Here is a 19,012-nt window from a genome sequence, read left to right as displayed (position 1 = left end):
AGACCTCTCGAGCCACTGCGAATCCGGATCCGAGCAGCTTGGCTGTTGACACGGGGGCGGCACATACACAGATAACAATCCCTTGACTCACCTGGACACAGTGAAGCTTGGAGCACTGGAACAACGGTGGGTAGCACGTCTGGCGAACTACGACTTCACCATAAAGTATAAAGCTGGTCGCAAGTCATGGAGAGGAAAAAGAAAACCATCCATACCGTCTTAGGTGATTTCCCAGAAGATTGGCCTATGTACAATGGAGCAGTGATTGTCCCTGTAATAACATTCCCACAACTAGTGAAGGAACCAGAACGGGAAAGGCTTTCTGACACTGCACCCATTCTCACACCTAGAGTAGCACCCATACCTTTGCCACGAACACATAGGCTCTTACCAGCAACACCCGCCACCAGTAGTGAGGAACTTGTAGCAGACATTGCCACACCACAGGAGCTAGAAGGAAGTCCAGAGTTGAGGAGGTCAACCCGTATCAATTTTGGTCAGCCCCGAGAGTAGTGGTAGCTGCACCAGACTACCCCAGAAGTGTTTATAATTGTTAATGTTATGATAGATGTTATACAGTATTGCTGCTAATCATTTAAAAATGTTTGAAACATGTTAAATCATTCCAGGAAAGTAACCTGATTTTTTACTAGTTAGTAACATTATTAAAAATGGACCATAGCTGCAGGACTGGCAGCAGCCAGCACGAACTTGTGCTCTTTGCAAATAGTTGGACCTAGTGTGCCTACCAGAGTAGTCCTCTGAACCATCCAGACTTCAATCCTGTCACCACGGACAATGCAAGGAACTCTGGGTGGTGCGACACCATGATTAGAGGTGGCACCAGGGGCTCAGGTCTTTTAGTTGGCGGATTGAAGGGAAAGGGGTAATGGGAATAGTCTGTTGCTGGAATCGACTGCAGCGGAGTAGGCTGAGTCCCCGACTACCGCTACAACCGGTAGCGTTCCCAGGTGTTCCAGTGTTGGACTCTATATGTTTAAAACGTTATAAAAAATGTGCCTTCCCTGCGTGGGAAGAATATTTAATATGTTATCTTTTACTTCCAGTTCAATAAAATTCTGTGTGCGCTGTAGCTCGCGGACGAGCTACGTTTAACCAAGGGGGAATGTGGCGCCCCTGAATACATCAGGGTGCCACAGGGAACTGCATCCTTACCCAGGGTGCAGGGCCTCCCCCCATGGTTCCAGGTACCTAGGAAACCGAGGTCATTCCCATCTGCACCATAAAACCCAATCACCTCAGATCAGACACTGCCAGACACACCAGGGGGGGTTGGACTAACTGGAAAATGGGCCAGCCACTTGGGAACTGAGCAGTCTGTGAGAGGGAGAAGTGAAGACGTAGGCTCCAAAGAGAGAGGAGCTGGGAGACTGAGCTCCTGGGGAGCTAGGAAGGACTGGTTGGGTCGCAAGCAGTGATCTGGGTCCAGAGGAGTCAGGGACCAGTAGCAGGGACATTGGACAAGGGTGTGACGGACGTAGTCTTGGAGGACTGTCGGCACCAGAAAAGCCAACAGAACTGACCAGTAACGAGCACGACGGGGTACAGGACCCTAGGTCAGGAGCCGATTCAACGTCCTGACAATTCACCTGAAAGGGAGAGGATCTTCAAGAACTTCCCTAGACATTCAGAGATTAAGGGCATCAGCACATCAAGGGGGACAGGGGTATTTCCAGACATAGTAACCCACTGAAGTCCCAAGTGCCAACCCTCAAGAGCACGGCTACACTACACATAGTGAGCAGGGCCCCCAACAGCTTCAAGCCACGGAGACCACCAACAGACAATAAATTGTGCACGGAGGCAGGCTCTGGATCACTAAGTGACACTGGTGGGACTGGGTACTTAGACGGGCTCCCAGCAGCGGCAGCTGTACACAGAGACTTTGATTTACCTACAGTGTGTGTGTCTCCTTTTTAATCCTCATCCAGCACCATGACTACCTGCAGTGAGTACCCTGATCCCTGCACCCTGTCCTCCCAAAGCTTCCAACCCCCTGAGCCCGGGGCCTTCCCTACCTGCGGAGGGACTGACACCTTGCTGCTTAACACCATCTGCCCTGGCACTCATTCCAGCAGCGGCGGTACTCCCATTACCGCAACCTGCAGGTGGCGTCATGAACTTGTCCCCTGTAAATATCCCCCCTTTTACAGATCAAAGTATCCGCCAAGCTGGGTCTGGACCCGTTGAGCCACGACGATCCCGGATCTGAGCAGCCCGACTAACACCGGGGAGGTACAAATGATGCACATGGAATGATATGTACCTGTGCTGCTAAGAACAATGGTAGCCTACATGCACTGTTTACACACGACCATGCGTAGCCAAGAACAATGATCTTTCTTGAAAAGCAAAAGATCATTTCATCTGATGTAGCTTTTTGTTTCTTCATCTGGTCATCAGCAGCCTGTTTAGACTGTAAGATTATCACGGAAATGAACAATCCTTTACAATAATCTTGCATTGGAAATGCAACTTGAAACCATGCTGATGCCTTTAAAACAATGGAGTGTTGTGGGACACGGCAAAAGCGGTCCTAAGGGGCAAAATAATAGGTTATGTTTCCTCAATGAGGAAGAAAATTCAGACTAAATTTATTGAAACTTCCTTTAAGTTGAGACAGGCTTATACGTCCTTTCAGGAAAACCCAGACAAAGCCCATAGGGATGTTTGGTTGCTGGAGCAGGTGTCTTTCAACAGGTGGGCAGTAAGGAGGGAGCAAATATTTAAAACAGCCCAGGAGGCGACCCTTCATCGATTTGGGAATAAGGCGGGTAAACTGATGGCCAATCTGGTAAAAATTAGAGGGACTCTGCAAGGACCTATGCAAATGAGGGATCGCACAGGTGAGGTACACAATGATCCTGGGAGGATAATCGAAATATTGGGGGCATATTACAAGGACTTATACACGGGGGACATACAAGTCACAATTCCAGATAACAATATTTTGACTAAAGTGACCCTTCCTGGGATCACAGAGGAGCAACGTACTTTTCTGAACGCTAAAATTTCAGGGGAAGAGGTAGTTGGCACTCTCAAAAGTGCAGAACAACAAAGCGCCAGGGCCAGATGGGTTCACGGCTGAATTTTACAAGACGATGGTAGATGAGATCTCTCCTATATTGTTAGAAATATACAACAAGGTCCTGGAGGGTGAAGCGTCTTTTCGCAATAGTAACCTAGCCTATATAAAATTAATTCCGAAACAGGGCAAAGATCCGCTATCCCCAGGCTCTTACCGGCCAATTTCACTCATTAATTTGGACATAAAGTTACTCTCAAAAATAATGGCTAATCGCTTGGTGGTAATCCTGCCCCATTTAATATCCCCAGCTCAAGCAGGTTTCATTAAAAATAGATCAGCGACGCAAAACATTCGTAAAGTCTTATTGGCCCTTGATAGGGTGAGCTCTAAGGATCTGGTCAATGAGTCTCCAGCGTTATTAACAATAGATGCAGAGAAGGCCTTCGATAATGTGGAGTGGCCTTGGCTCTATAGAGTTTTGGACACAATGCTATTCTCGGGGTCTTTCTACAATGTGGTACACGAGATTTATACAAATCCTAGAGCACAGGTTTATATTCCAGGTTTCCTCTCGACTCCCTTTCCGTTGCATAGGGGGACTAGGCAGGGCTGTCCCCTTTCACCACTTCTCTTCAACCTGGCTTTGGAGCCCCTGGCGAGGCTGTTATCTGACCATCGCACTTTTCAAGGGATCCTCATAAATAAGATGCGAATACAGGCGACACTCTTTGCCGACGATGTACTGTTGTTTCTCTCTGATCCTAAAACCCAGGTACCACTTATATTGGAAATATTGCGAGAATACGGGAGCTACTCAGGCTTTAAAATTAACCCAACTAAATGTGAATTGCTGTTCCTGGGCAATGGGAAGGCTCATTTGCAGGAGGGTGGCCAGTGTGAGCATATTTGTATAGCAAGATCATACATTACATATCTGGGCATTAGAATTGGTAAGGGGCCAACTTCATTATATATAACCTAAACTTCCCACCTCTTATAAATCAAATAGTTCAGGACCTCCATAGATGGCAGGACCTCCTGTTGAACATCATGGGCAGAGCACAATTAATTAAGATGATGTCCATGTCTAAGTTGATGTATCATATCCAAACTCTACCTTTGCTCTTGAGACATAAGGATGTTGAACTTCTTAATAGAAGTTTCTCAAGGTTTGTGTGGAGGGGGAAACGAGCTCGCATTGGTATAAGGAAGCTGACTGCATCAAAGGATGATGGGGGATTAAACCTACCAAATGTTAGGGGTTACAATCTGGCCTGTTTGTCCAGGTATTGGATGGATTGGATTCATGGCTCACAGAAACACGTGTCCCTTGGAGTTGAGAGAGATTATGCGTTTCCATGGGATTTAAAGGCCCTTCTTCACACCAGTCAAGCTAATCTACCCCAAAAAATTAAGCATTCTTCTCTTTTAAGGATACGATAGCAGCCTGGAGGGCAGTGAGGAAGCATTACAAGTTGGCATATAAAATGTCTAAATATCTACCCCTATGGGATAATCCAGGGTTCAGCCAGGGAATTAGCAATAAGCTATTTGAAGAATGGAGGCAGAAAGGTATACAGAGGGTCTCCCATCTTTTTCATCCTTCTGAGCCAAGATGGTTGGGGAGGGAAGAATTGGTAGGCAATTATGGGTTGAATCCTAACCAAATAATCCAGTATGATCAGGTGAAGCATAAGGTTATGGCTCAATTGCAAGACATATCGTTGGAGGTGTCACTGAATACATTTGATGGCCTGGTCAAGTTGGCACAAACGTCCTCGTCAATTTCATCTTTATATGGGGCAATGCAAGACCAGTTGACTGGCTATCAGCCAGAGAGTTTCTTTAAGCCATGGGAAAAGCAACTAGGGGACCCCGACATTGGAACAAAGATCAGGGAGGGGTGGAGGGCCCTACGAAAGGCAATACTGAATGAACAGTGGCGGGAGACTCAGTATAAAGTGATGCATCGGGCGATCTATGCATTCAATTTGCCCAGAAAGCTTGAGAATCCTGAGAGGATTACTCGTTGTCCGAAATGCAATTTGGAAGCAACGGATCTCTACCATGGATTGTGGCTGTGTCCCCACCTTGAGCCACTGTGGGCCCAAATATCAAAGTGTGTTGCTAAACTCTGGGACATCAAACTCCTTCTCTCCCCTACTCTGGTTCTGTTCCATGCTTGGGAGGGGGTGAGCGTCGAGGGGAGGAGGAGTAGACATACCCCTTTACTTATACATGTAATCATACTTGCAACAAAGAGGATGATACTGAAATATTGGTTGGAGTCAAAAGTACCCTCGTTCGAAGAAGTAATAATCTATATAAAACGGCTGATGGAGTTAGAGAGCCTTGATGCTGGAAAGAAGTCGGGACGATTGGGCAGTCACTTCAAAAAGTGGAGAGAGTTTATTATAACCTATTTCAATTCGGAGGAAATAGAACGCTTAATGTCACCATTTAAGGAGATGGCGTGGTATCACTCTGAGAAGTTAGGTGGTACACTCGGAGGATTGGAGGTGGGAGTTGAAGGTGACCAGGTGGGAGTGGGTTTGAGTAGTGGGGAGTTCAGGGGGGGGGAGTAGGACAGTTTCACAGGATGGTTGCAAGTTCATTCATAGAGTTAGTTATAAGGGTTTCCGTGAGGTATTCAAGAATCTGAGTCTTACTGTGAATACTGTGAACATTGATTAGATGTTGTACTGAATTGTAAATGTAAATGGAGTGATATACAATTTTCTTGTCATTTTGCTGATACTTTTGTTGATATTATTAATATTATTTGTTCTATGTAATGACTTGTTTGCTTTTGAAAATAAATAAAAATTATAATTTAAAAAAAAAAACCAATGGAGTGTACTCGTCAGTTACATCTCATTCACTCCTTTTCTAATGACTTTGCATTTAGCAATATGGATAGATATAGGATGAACTTCAATAATGTATGTTTTTGAAACAATGAGGCCAGTTCTTTAAAGGAAATCTATCAGCAGCTTTTTGCTATGTAAGCTGAGGACAGCATGCTGTAAGAGTTAACAAAAGTAACTGTGCTTCTTTTATCAGTTTGTGAGCTATTGTTTACATAAACTAAAAGAGTTTATTAGCCAGTGATTACCATTACAGGCCTAGAAACCCAGGAGCAGGGCAGTCCGACACACCCCCTCCTGTGATTGACACCTCATGATCTATGCACAATCTCTATAGAGGGTGGGACAACTCTGCTGTGTTACGGAATCTAAATTCTTTGATTGTTTCAGAACGGCTGCAGCCAGTAATCTATGTAATACACCATTGGATTCAGAATTTCTTTGCCTACATTATACTACTGTCAGATGAGGTAACAAAAACCTGCTGACAGATTCCCTTTGAGACTGGTGTTATACAGTCTTAATGAAGAGGCTAGGCTGGAGTACATTGTGCCTAATTCATTGAGAGGTGCTTGCCACTGGAAATAATTTAGGCTTATCTGATAACTGGTGTGCATTGTTGCCAGAAATGTACTCCACTCAGTAAGTTATACAGTATGTACCTCTTCATAAATTTGACAGGCGTGCGCAGTCAGACCCCATTCTGTTCATGTCCTGCCCATGCTATGCCCACTTTGCCATATTTGGCCAAGACTGGATTGAAAACACTAAATGTCACAATATTTTTGGGCACAAAAATTTTGTGACCTATTAAGGTATTTTGTAACTGATTTCTGGTGTAAACACCTTAGTGAGTTAAGTCAAATGCCTTTTCCAAAAAAGAAAAAGAAAGGCACTCACCGGGCTGCTGTGAAGAATCTTATTTAATCCAACATGGAATTACAGGTGATATAAAAGGCTTTGGGGGAGGGAGGTGCACGGAGCACGCGGGACGACAGCTGTTTCATGCCTATACGGCACTTTGACAGGTCCCGCGTGCTCCGTGCACCTCTTTCCCCCACAGCCTTTTATATCATCTGTAATTCCATGTTGGATTAAATAAGATTCTTCACAGCAGCCCGGTGAGTGCCTTTCTTTTTCTTTTTTGGATTGTTCATGAATCTCTCAAGCTTTGAAGTGAGCACCACAGGAGACGGCTGTTTATTTTACTGCCTTGCTAAGCGGGACTGTCTGGCAGACAGAGGTAGATTGACTAACGGAATCGCTCTATTGATAGAAAAGGTGAAAAGGACTGAATAGTGCTCAGTGTTCTGTCTTTGTTGTTGTTACATGGGTCAAATATCTTTGTTTTGATAAAAATTTAAAAAAAAATATTATTTATCTATGTTATTTTCCAGTGTTAAAATGTATTGTGACCTAACCTAGTGCAGTGCCTTCTCACACCAATAGAGATGTGGTAGCACAACTCTCCCATATTTAGCTGTATGTGGATTTAAGAGGATGGTAGTTCTTTAAAACTTGGCACAAGTGCAAGAGGGTGTCCAGTGCTCTGCCACCCCTGCAGATGTTATGATCTGAATGTATATGTTTCAGAGTAATGTATTTTTATGTATTTTTCCTGTGTAATTTGGCCGGCCGCCACTAGGTGTCACTGGATCCCTGGTCCCTCAGTATATGGGAATGTAGAGAGGATGTGTGGGTTAACAGGGGAAGGACAGTCCCCAGCACAGAGGGATATAGGAAAGAGTGCTTCTTGGTTAAGGCAGATAGGGAAGGAGTGAAATAGGTGAGAGGACCAACAGGGTCAGATGTAGCAGAGTGGAGCCGTGCGGTGTGGGGGATCCAGGCAGAGAAAAGAGACCAGAGAGAAAGCGTCAAGTGGACTGAAGCAAAGTGATAACCTCTCAGTTACAAAGGTAAAGCTAGAGGGCAAAGACAAGTGCACCCCCTTCCTAGGCCGGCGGCCATTAGTAGTGCGGACAGGAGATGGGGCCAGTGGTTGACTGGCGGGGTTCCTGGCATGGCGGAAACAAGGGTTCTAGGAGTCCTCTTGTTTGTATAGAGTCAGAATGTTAGTAAATAGGAAGATAGAGTGTCCATCCCTACCCTCCTTGGTGTCTGTAGCGAAAGAGTCGGGTTCTGTGAAGAAAGCAATGCCTGTGAAAGATCTTGATGTAAAAACTACCTTTATGAATGAGAAGCTGCGTTTTAAGAGCATTTACTGTAAAGTTGTTACAGTTGTGACCACTGGTGAACTCGTTACTGATGCCGGTTGGAGTGAACAGGATCCAGAGAAGTTGGATGAAACCCCAGATGATCAGCCTCTACACGCCACTCTGCCCCCCGTATCTGTAGCGTACCGGGGTGGGTTGAAAACTACAACCCTCGCCCTTGACTACCACCCCTGGCTACATTACACAAGACTGGTTTTAAAATAACACATATAATCATTAATTATTAAAGAAGTGTAGTGTAGTAAGAAAATATTGACACTGTAAATGCTGAACACTTTTTTATTTTTGTAGCTTTTGGAACAATTCAGTTAGACATTCTCTGTATAGTCTTCACTATCTCTTCGCAGACTATGCCCAGTTGCAGCACTCACAGCTTGGGTCAAAAACAAGACCAGACTGGCAATATTGCTCGTAGGTAATGCCATTTAAGCAGTGCCAGAAAGCGTTCTTGTTTCCAGCGACGGGGTACAGTCCACTGGCCTTTCCAGCGCAGAATCCGCTACCTCCTGAGCTCCCACCTGAACTACTACCAGAACTACTTCCACTTCCACTTCCACTGGGCACAGTTGGTGGAGCAGCTGTGATTGGAGCAACAGGAGATGCAGGAGGAGTACATCCTAAATAAAAAATAATAATGTAACTGAGAAGAAAATAATTTTTGTTTGTAATTTTATTATCTCAGCAATAAAAAAACATTCACTACGTTGACCTCGTGTAGACCAATTTGGCTAAAAATATGGAAACACTTTTTCTGTATCCTTAATGAATACCAGTGACCCAATATGTTGGTTCCTCATTATGTACTTTATGAATATGTACTATTGATTTCTGTATCAGTGTCATGACCATACTTCATTGGCAGAATATAACACTTACCGGAAGCTTGAATGCCCAGAGTGCTTGACAGTGTGGAGATCAGAGGATATTTGCCCTGATTACAGAATGTGCCAGTGAAATCATCCAAATCAATGGCCCAGACCATAGCACCCGCAAAGTTGTTCTGCATCAGCCATTGAGCCTATAGATTAGGAATGGGAAAGTGCATGTTAGCATACGTCTCTGTTTCATGTTTCTTTGTTTTTTAACTAAAAAAATGGTATTACCTTAATCTGGAAACTCTTCTGATTGTCATATCCCAACCATTCATTGCCCTGGTAGGCATAGGGAACATCTTCAGATGAAGACCACACGTTAGTTGCTCCGTTCTTCAGGAAAGTACAAATCTGCAGAGATGAATGGATTTTATGAAGCTTTCTTCAATAGTAGGATTTATAAGTTACTCTCACTCAATTTTCATTGTCTACTTGAGACAATCATTTTGGAATTATAACAAAAGGTCTTACTTCATAGTAGGCCCAGAATCCAGACTGTCTACTGTAAGGTCCAGCAGGTCCAGGTCCAGAAGTTGGGGCACCAATGCCAGTGTTGGATGGATTGCTCAAGATGAAAGTGTGTCCATAAGTTGGGAATCCAACAATGAGTTTAGAAGCTGGGGCACCATTGTTCAGCCAGTAGTTCATAACGTAATCCTAGAATTGAGAAAGATTTGTACGTTCTCAGATTATTATTCCATAGCTTTATCAATTCACCTAATGATGTGTGCAGTCATCAAGAGTTTCTAAAACGCAGTACAACAAACTACTCCAAACCTGGCTGACGTACATAGATATTTCATGGATACCTACCACATTCAGGTAAGCGTTGGCACCAGTAGCAGAAGGGTTAGAATACAGTGGGCTGTTCTCTCCTGTATATCCTTCCCATGAGCCATGCAGATCGTAGGTCATAACATGGAAGTAATCCAAAGCCCTAAAATGTAGTTTATCCTATTAAAATATTGCTATATTTATGGAGAGAGACACACAGCATAGGTTGTTTCTTTATTCTGTAAAACTGTTATGACAAACCTAACAAAGAAAATCTTAAAATAAAAAAAACAACTAATTTTCCATTGGAACAACTATGCTGTTTTCTTTTTTGCCATTCCCTTCATGACTTATAGTAACCCAGTCTCATGTATGTATTACAATTAAAGGGCCTTCTGAGTCAGATATAATGAATGCAGTCTATGTAGCTGCCGTAACCACCAGGTCTAGCGCAAAAACAATACTGGATAATATTTATTCAAAAATTATTAAAGAATAATTCAAATTTGAACTTTATTAAATAATTTTATTTTTTGTAAATGCTCATCTTATCAGACTCCTGTATCATCTTATACTTACATACTGTCTGTAGCTGTAGCTATCATCTCTGTCCTAGCCCCTTCGCCTGCCTCAAGTGTCTGCCTGTGGCCCCTTTTTTTTAAAGGTTCGCGAAGACACCATCCTTGCCATGGGTGGTACTTGTGCAGATTCATCTCCTGGTGGTCTTAAGTAAAATGGCTCATGCGCAGATTCAGATTTTGGCTCAATTTTGAGCTGAGATCTCAATCTATACATGCGCTGTCACCAATGCCACTGGGAAGGGAATCTGTGCATGCACCCTCATTAAGGACATTATACTGAAGACTGCCGGGAGACAAATCTGTGCAAGCGCTGCCCAGGGCAAGGATGGTACTGGCACAAACTTTAAAAAAAGAGGCGCATACACACATGACTGGCAGGTGGAGGGGCCCGGGCAGAACTGAACACCTTACCCACAGTCTCACCTCAATGCATTGAAAGCTTAATGCACTCAGTAATCAAGTAGTGCTTGTTTGAAAACAGCACTGCTCAGTAATTTTAGTATAAAATCTCAGCTATAATGTCCTAAGCACTGCCATGAGTGCGGTTAGAACACTATAGGGCAGGTAAGGGTGTATAGACAGCTCTTTTATCAATAGATAGTATTCACCCCTTCCAAGATTGAGCCCATTCCAATGTTCACGCTATATTTAACGTTTTTTAGAGTTTTTATAAAAATAGCTTAGCGTAGGGAATGGATTAAATAGAAAAAACGATATTCACCCCATTATTCCTCAGCCAGTGCAGCACAGCTGATTCAGTGGCCCCACCGGTCTCTAGCTACTTCCTGACAATCCCTGCTCTTAGCATTGATGTCGGCATGTACGGCCTTTGACTACTGAGACCAATAAATGGCTGCAGCTGTCACATGAATCATACAAAGTACATAATTATTGCATAAAGTAACAACGGTGGGGCTGGGGAGACTGATGTTTTCAAAGGTGGATATATAGTTGCTTTGTATTTTTTTTAAATATTTTTTATAGTATTATTTCTCTTTCTTAGGTATTTCAAAAAGTCTTAGAGAATTAGAGAAGAAGAATATAAATTGTTTCTTCTACTTCTGTCTTACTACTAACAAAAGCAGTTTGTATTCTTTTACTAAAGAATGGTCAAAAGAATTATAAAGGTCTTTACAGCAAAAAGTGTTACCGATTTTTTTTTGGTTCTAAACTCTTTTCACAAGCCATGGCTATTTACTCACTGAGCCAGTTGTGGGATCTGGTATCCTGACTGAATGTTGGAGACTCCACCAGCGACAGCAGCAGTAACCATGAGCCTTGGTTTGTTTGATTGGGAAGCCTCTGTCTCAAAAGCTGCTCTCATTTCCTGCAATACACAATTTTAAATAAATTATAACATTAAAGGGTCCTTCCACTACCTTAATATTGATGACTTATCCATCCCTGGAATAGGCAATAAATATCAGAATACTGGTGGTCTGACACCCAGCATCCCCACCAATCAGCTGTTCTCAGTGGCGGTGGTGACCAGATGATAGCAGTTGGGTGCTGAAGCGCACAGCTCTATCGATTCTGTAGTGGCTGCTGTCTAGTACTGCAGATCAGCCCTATTCATATAAATAGGAGGCATTTGTAATACCTGGTAATAGCCACTACACAGTTTATGAAGCTGTGCTGTTCCACTCCGCAACTGCTAACATCTGGTCACCCCAAGCAATAAGAATAGCTGATCGGTGTGTTTGACGTATGATAGACCCCCATTTATCTGCTTTTTCCTATGGATAGGTCATCAATATAAAATGATGGGGAAAACTGTTAAGCTATCTAAAAAAACTAAATAAAAAAATTGAGATGATTACTTACAGTGCTCCTCATAAATGAGTACACATCAACATATTTTTCAGAAAACCTTTCCTTTCAAATACATTTTCGATCGGATATCATACCACAAACTACTTCCACAAATGTGAGCCATTAATTGCAAACAAGATTTGTTATTTAAGACACCCAAAAAAGTATTTTAGTCTACAAAATTCTAATCAACAAGAATTCAACCATAGGTAAATCTACTTATTCATTGAACAGGCGTCCAGCAGACAGTTAACTATAAAAGGGTGTTATATAACAAAGAAAACCTATTTCCATTTCATGCTGTCAGTAATGGTACCACATGTAAGAGAAATGTCACAAGACCCGAGTAAGAAAATAATTTCTTATATAAGAAATGTAAAGGCTACAAGAAGATCAGTAAAGATTTACTTATCAGTCAGAATATTTTAGTAAAAGTGATACAAAAATTTGTGAGATGATGCAGAATCATCATTGTTAGAGACATCCATGCCGACCACGCGAAATAACACGTAAACAGGAGCATTTTCTGATAAGAGTTGAAGAAAATGGAAATCCAATTTCACTGCAAGTGTCATGAAACAATACAGTGTACACTACAGAGGAGTTCGAAACCTCTCATAAAGCCTATGCACAAAATGCCCACCTACAATTTGTCAGGGCCCTTTGCTGAAAAATATTAAGAATACTGGCTTCCAAACTGTATGCTATCTCAAATGTGAGGAGTACAAAGAAAAAATGCATGGTGCTTACTGTGAAACAAGTTGGTGGCAGTGTCTTTATGTGGGGCTGCATGAGTAAGTCTGGTGTCAGAGAGCTACACTGCATTGATGGTATCATAAATTAACAGAGGTACTGCTCTATATTGAAAGAATATATGCTATCATCACTCTGTGCCCTTGGTAGACGTGCACTTAACATATATCTACAGCCACTGTTGCATTTCTGAAAAAGAACAGGGTGAAATTGACTCAGTGGCCAAGTATTTCTCCTGATCTGAACTCAATCAAACACCTATATGTAATTTTGAAGAGACTTGTTGAGTATCACTCTCCATCCAGTATCCAGACTCTAAAAGAGGTTGTTCTTTAATGTAAAAAGATGATGTCTTAATATGTCTCCAACTTGTTCATTCCATGCCAAGAAGACTTGGTGGTCCTTAAAAATCATGGAGTTCAAAGATAATACTAGGTATAGAGGTTTTTGAGTAAAGCTGAATATTTTGTAATGAAAGTTATATTATCAGCCTTACTTTCATGTTATGGGTTAAAATAATGTTCTATGAAACTCAGTCTGGTCAATATTTTGGAAATTATTCTTGTATGGAGTTAGATATTGACGCGTTACTTTTCAAAGAGGGTGCACTCATTTATTCTGACCTCTGTATATCTACTTTTGATACTGCGAGATTAAATATGGCACGGGTCACATAAACCCAACATTACCTGAACCAAAGTGGTAAAGAGTGCTTTGTCCTGGGGAGTGCTGCCTCTTGAGCCAGGGTACTCCCAGTCAATATCAAGCCCATCAAATCCATACTGGCGCAGGAATGTGATCACAGATGAGATAAAGGTTTGGCGGTTCTGAGCGGTAGACACCATGGTGGTGAAACTGGAAACACATCAGAATGTAAGCATTTTACATTTACATCTGACCTGCTGATAGACATTTCCCTTATTTGCTACTTACGGTGCAGTGCCAAAATTCCAACCTCCGATGGCCAGCAGAGTCTTCAGGTTACCATTCCTGAAATGAAGAAATTGAATCACTTCTACTGAAATGAAAGGTGCATTTACTGCAATTCCATAGCGTATTTCTAGTTTGAAGAGCACGTATAAATGGGTGCAGCATTGCTTTTTGGTCTGATGGTTGGCCATAATGAAGAGTCCATAGTCCTCTATAGGCCTATACTAGGATCCTTCTGTAGTCCACATGACTATGATTTCATAAAGAGCCAAAAGGTTTCAATGGGAATGAAAATGTGACCCAAATGTCATATCATTGAGGTACTTACCTTAATGCTTCATGCTGTGCAATAAATTATGGACTTCATGTCAGTTTGATTTTTATTCAACATAATTGTGGCTGCATAGAACATATGTGGACTGATAGTTGGGTGTCTAACTACCAGAAAGTGCAAACTTAGACTAGATTTATCATAGTTGTTCATGCTGAGTGATAATTTTCGCGCATCTTTAGACTGTCTTGTTTATATAGAATATGTCACCAGGTTTTTTCTATGTAAAAGTTAAATCAATTCTAGATTGATCTATTGTGAGACATGTTCATATATCCCAGTAGACCAATTTTATCCAGTTTTAAATAAATACGCTACTTACTGATTTTTCAAGTTTTGGAAAGAGCTGTACAGGGTGACGTCATTCCATTCAATTGTGGCAATTTGGTTGTTTGTCATGCCAGCAAAAGCATAAATCAGGTGAGTACACAGGCATGGGTCAATGTTGTCAGGCTTGAACTTCCCCAATCCGGGTCTGTACTGGGCCCAGTTGGTGAAATAGCATGACAGCTCGTAGGCAGAGCCTATATGGAGTAAGCATAATAATATGAATATATGCACATCACAGACATTTCAGAAATACAAAATAGTAATAATTGTATGCATGTATTTATTCTTCCTTCTACAAGTATCATGTACCCTTTCCAGAAAAAGGACATTGGGGGGTTCTTCCTACTTGCTAAAGACTCGCCACTTGCAGCGGTGACTTGCAGATAGCAGCTTAGATGTTTTATAACACTGGTGAGGCCCCGCAGATGCTATTAAAATCAGTTTGTGAATATATATATATATATATATATATATATATATATATATTATATGTATATTATATCACAAAAATGAGTACACTTTTCATTCTTTTGGAAATATTTTATTACATCTATTCATGGGACAATACTGAAGATATGACACTGTGATACAATGTATAGTAGACAGTGTACAGCTTGTATAACAGTGTAAACTTGGTGTGCCCACTAAATAACTCAACACACAAGGGAAAATAGCCAAATTGTGCCCAGTTAGCCATTTTCCTTCCCCAGTGTCATGTGACTCATTACTGTTGTTACTAAATCTCAATTGTGAATGGGCAGCAGGTATGGTAAATTTGGTGTTATAAATATAAATTCTTCTCCATTTTTACAGTTAGTTGAGCCATGAACATTTGTAAAACTTACCTATCTGAGCGTTCAGCAACAATGCTAGCCCTAGAGGATAAAAAAGGTAATGACTTTAGTGCTATGTATATTAGGATATTGCTCTATTAACATCAGAGTTTTTAATCTGTCAACAGATTTTTCCTGAGAAAGATGATGTAGGGGCAGATACTCTGATTCCAGTGATGTATCACTTATTAGGCTACTTACAGAATTATTTATAAAATCACTGTTTTCACTGATGCAGATCTAGCAGTTCTCTGAGCTTATGACCCAGTACATATCACTGATTGGCAGCATTCTGTGAAAACTGTGCATAGGCAGAAAACTGCCATTGACTGGTGTGGACGGGGTTATAGAGCATCCATGAATATAGAAGACTACATGACAACAGGAGTACTTCTCCTCTAGTGATAATCTGCTGATAAACTGTGATTTTATGAAAATTACAGCCCAGTAAGTGACACATTGTTGTTCCCAGAATCTCTGTCTCTATATCATGCTGCTCTCAGATTAGGCGGCAAAAACCTGAAGACAAATTCCTTTTAAAAAGTTGAAAAAAATGCTACAAATACCTTTACGTATGGTCTATTTTAATTCATCCTTGTAGATCTGCCCCATAAAACAGTAGTTTTTACACTTGACTTCTGTCTATATTATTTAACATGTTTTTTTTCCATTTAAAATACACTTTTCACTAGCAATGTGTAAAATATTATAGCTGATTTAATTAATGTTAGGTTTACGTCTGACAGATATAAAGCAGCGGTGTCATCTTGGAGTCATTTCTGTACATTAGACAGTTATAATTGCATTCACACTTATTATGCCTCTTCTATGGAACATATGGACCCGTGCATTAGAGGCCTCCTATTTTTTAGACATATCTGCAAATGTAAGGATGGACTATGTTAGAACTGGATGGATGGGTAAAGTGGGAAAAAACAAAGAGAGAAACTATTATAGTTGTTGTTGGAAATATAAAAAGATAGTGGAGGGATAAAATTAGATAAAGATGTTAAAAAATTCTTATAAAGTGAGAGTAAATCAGAACAAAAACTAAGAGATAAAAAAAAAACAACAGTGATAGGGAATTTAGACTGTGAGCCCCAATGAGGATTGTGATGATAATGTTAATTTTCTAGATTATAGGGTCATGCCTTCTGACTGAGAACTCTTTTCTCACCAGCTTTAGGTGATTTTATTTTTCTATTAGCAGGTACCTGCCTGCCCATATAATTGTAGGCATTTTCAGTCCGGGTAGAGGCATTTTAGGTAGGGACCAAAATTAAAAGATACGCCTTGACGCCGGCTGATAGGCCATATAAAACTGACCTTTTTTATACATTAAGTGTCTTAATTTTTCTATTAGTAGGTTCCTGTCCGCCCATATAATTGTAGATATTTTCAGCCCGGGTTGAGGCATTTTAGGTAAGGACCAAGCATTAAGAGATATGCCTTGACGCTGGCTGCTGGGCCATATAAAACTGACCTTTTTTATGCGTTAAGTATTTTAATTTTCTATTAGTAGGTTCCTGTCCGCCCATATAATTGTAGGTATTTTAAGCCCGGGTAGAGGCATTTTAGGTAGCGACCAAGCATTAAGAGATACGCCTTGATGCTGGCTGCTGGGCCATATAAAACTGGCCTTTTTAGTATTTATTTCCTTTTCAGTAATGCATGTCTAAATTAATGTATTCAATGTTAACATATAAGCAAGCATAACTAATAGTGCATTAACTCTGCCATGAACTATGTACTGTGATATATAAAGGCTTTAGAAGATAAACTATCCAAAAATTTTAATAAAGTCCTACTGCATAAATGTTTTTTGAGCCAAAATGCATGCATTTAAGGAAAAAATGGGGCTGATAAAGTACACAAAATCTTTTAGTCATGCTACAATGTATTAGTAGAAGCAAGAAAATATAAGAAAACATAGTAAAACTAATTCCTATAAGTGTTACAGCTGCTATAAGTATTTTCTTCTACAATTCCTTCTATCTCCTTACCGGTGAGAAGGATAAGCTTTGCCATCTTGCCTCTGTACTGACTCCAGTTACAGAGGTATCACTATTTATACTTTCTATCCTTTCCATTCTCCTTATCATTTTTAACAGTGTAAATTTGACAATAAATTAATTAGTAAATAAATAGATTTTTCTTGTTTTACTTGTTGGTATCTTGAATTAAAAGCAATTATTTAATAACGTTTTGTCTTTCCTTAAGACTCATAGTTTAGATAACCTGTTTGTCTGGAAAGAACAGTGTGATGATAATATAGCTTTAACCTTGGCTAGTATTTAATCACTGTGGATTACAACTATTTAAGTAAATATGGGACTTGCCAATAAGATATGCTTTAATGGAAATTAAATAGATACCCTGTGCATTTCCGATAAGAGATACCTTTATTTTAAAAAGGCTAGTTTGGCATTGCCAATCATAGGTTTTCACTTACACTCGTCATTCAAAATTAAAGAAGCACTCCACCTTACATTTTAATTGTTTAAATGTATGTGCATATAACATTGTGTAAGTGTATTAATAAACTTACCTAATGCTGCCCTCTCCAGTATCCAACATTGTTCTTCTGCTTTTCTGAAATATGTAATCACTCTGCAGACTCTTCTGGGCCATGCTGCGCTCTGCGTGACCTGGAAGTGACTTTTACATTGTAAGTTTACGGATCATCAGAATAAGAACAGGTGCATAACTGAACATAACATATAATGACAAAAAAAGACAGCTGCACTCTGAAATGTTAAAGCATACAAACCATGAATGTTAGAATATAGATATGCATTACTGCTAAAGGAATTCTAAGAACAAATTGAGATATTTAGCTTACAAAAATGGCCATTTCTATATCTGCCCAGTAGCCAAATCAAGGCAATCTCATATTACTGGGAACCTACACTGAACTGATTGCCTTGACGTAGCTACTAGGCAGATATAGAAATAGCCATTTTTGTATGCTAAATATCTCAATTTGTTCTTAGATTTCCTTAAACAGTAATGAATGTCTATATTCTTACATTAATGGTTTGCATGCTTTAGCATTTCAGTGCAGCTGTCTTTTTTGTCATTATATGTCATGTTCAGCTATGTACCGATTCACACTGCAAATGTGGGAGTGAAGTCAGTCTTTTTTAGCTAGATTATGGGGTCATGCCTTCTGACTCTCCAACCCTCCCCCCATTAGCCACAGGTAACTTAATTCTTTATCGCAGGTTTTTACTCGTCCATACACATAAAGGCTATTAACCCAGAGAGAGACTTCAGTTAAGTGTAGGTTCCCATTATTATTGGATTGCCCTGACATGGCTACTGGGCAGATATTGAAATGGCCATTTTTGTATGCTAAATATGTCAATTTTTTTCTTAGATTTCCTTAAGCAGTAATGCATGTCTATAGTCTTACATTCATGTTTTGCCTGCTTTAGCATTTTAGAGTGTAGCTCTCTTTTTTGTCATTTGTAGTGACGTCACTGAGAATAGCAGAAGAATGGTGCTGGATAATTATATGCCTGTATTTTTTAGCATTTAGATCACCAAGAAATGGGCATCATTGAAGACTGAATTTGCAATGGTTTACCAAGGAAACTTAGTGCAGCAGAGGAAAAACACATAATGATTATCTCCGTTTAAATTT

General features: G+C 40.6%; 1 protein-coding gene across 1 annotated transcript; it reads right to left on the bottom strand.

Moving 5' to 3' along the window:
* Window positions 1-8,415: 8,415 nt before the first annotated feature.
* On the bottom strand, window positions 8,416-17,446 carry LOC142291339 (acidic mammalian chitinase-like). Its single transcript, XM_075335805.1, has 11 exons — window positions 17,370-17,446; window positions 15,379-15,408; window positions 14,526-14,727; window positions 13,876-13,932; window positions 13,632-13,797; window positions 11,580-11,704; window positions 9,836-9,959; window positions 9,494-9,679; window positions 9,254-9,373; window positions 9,027-9,168; window positions 8,416-8,767 (listed from the first exon to the last, which is right to left on the bottom strand). The coding sequence occupies exons 1-11, from the start codon at window positions 17,392-17,394 to the stop codon at window positions 8,499-8,501; spliced, it is 1,446 nt and encodes a 481-aa protein (XP_075191920.1). The 5' UTR covers window positions 17,395-17,446; the 3' UTR covers window positions 8,416-8,498.
* Between the last annotated feature and the right edge of the window lie 1,566 nt (window positions 17,447-19,012).

Source organism: Anomaloglossus baeobatrachus, chromosome 2 (assembly GCF_048569485.1).
Source record: "Anomaloglossus baeobatrachus isolate aAnoBae1 chromosome 2, aAnoBae1.hap1, whole genome shotgun sequence".
NCBI classification, from domain to species: domain Eukaryota; kingdom Metazoa; phylum Chordata; class Amphibia; order Anura; family Aromobatidae; genus Anomaloglossus; species Anomaloglossus baeobatrachus.
Note: the sequence above shows the minus strand (reverse complement) of the source record. Positions and strands in the feature narration are given on the sequence as shown.

Excerpts from the sequence above, each read along its gene's own strand:
- LOC142291339 (XM_075335805.1), bottom strand. The coding sequence starts at position 17,394 with ATGGCAAAGCTTATCCTTCTCACCG. Across the intron at positions 14,728-15,378 it reads GTTGCTGAACGCTCAGATAG|GCTCTGCCTACGAGCTGTCA; the intron begins GTAAGTTTTACA and ends TACTCCATATAG. Across the intron at positions 13,933-14,525 it reads TTCCAAAACTTGAAAAATCA|GAATGGTAACCTGAAGACTC; the intron begins GTAAGTAGCGTA and ends TCTTCATTTCAG.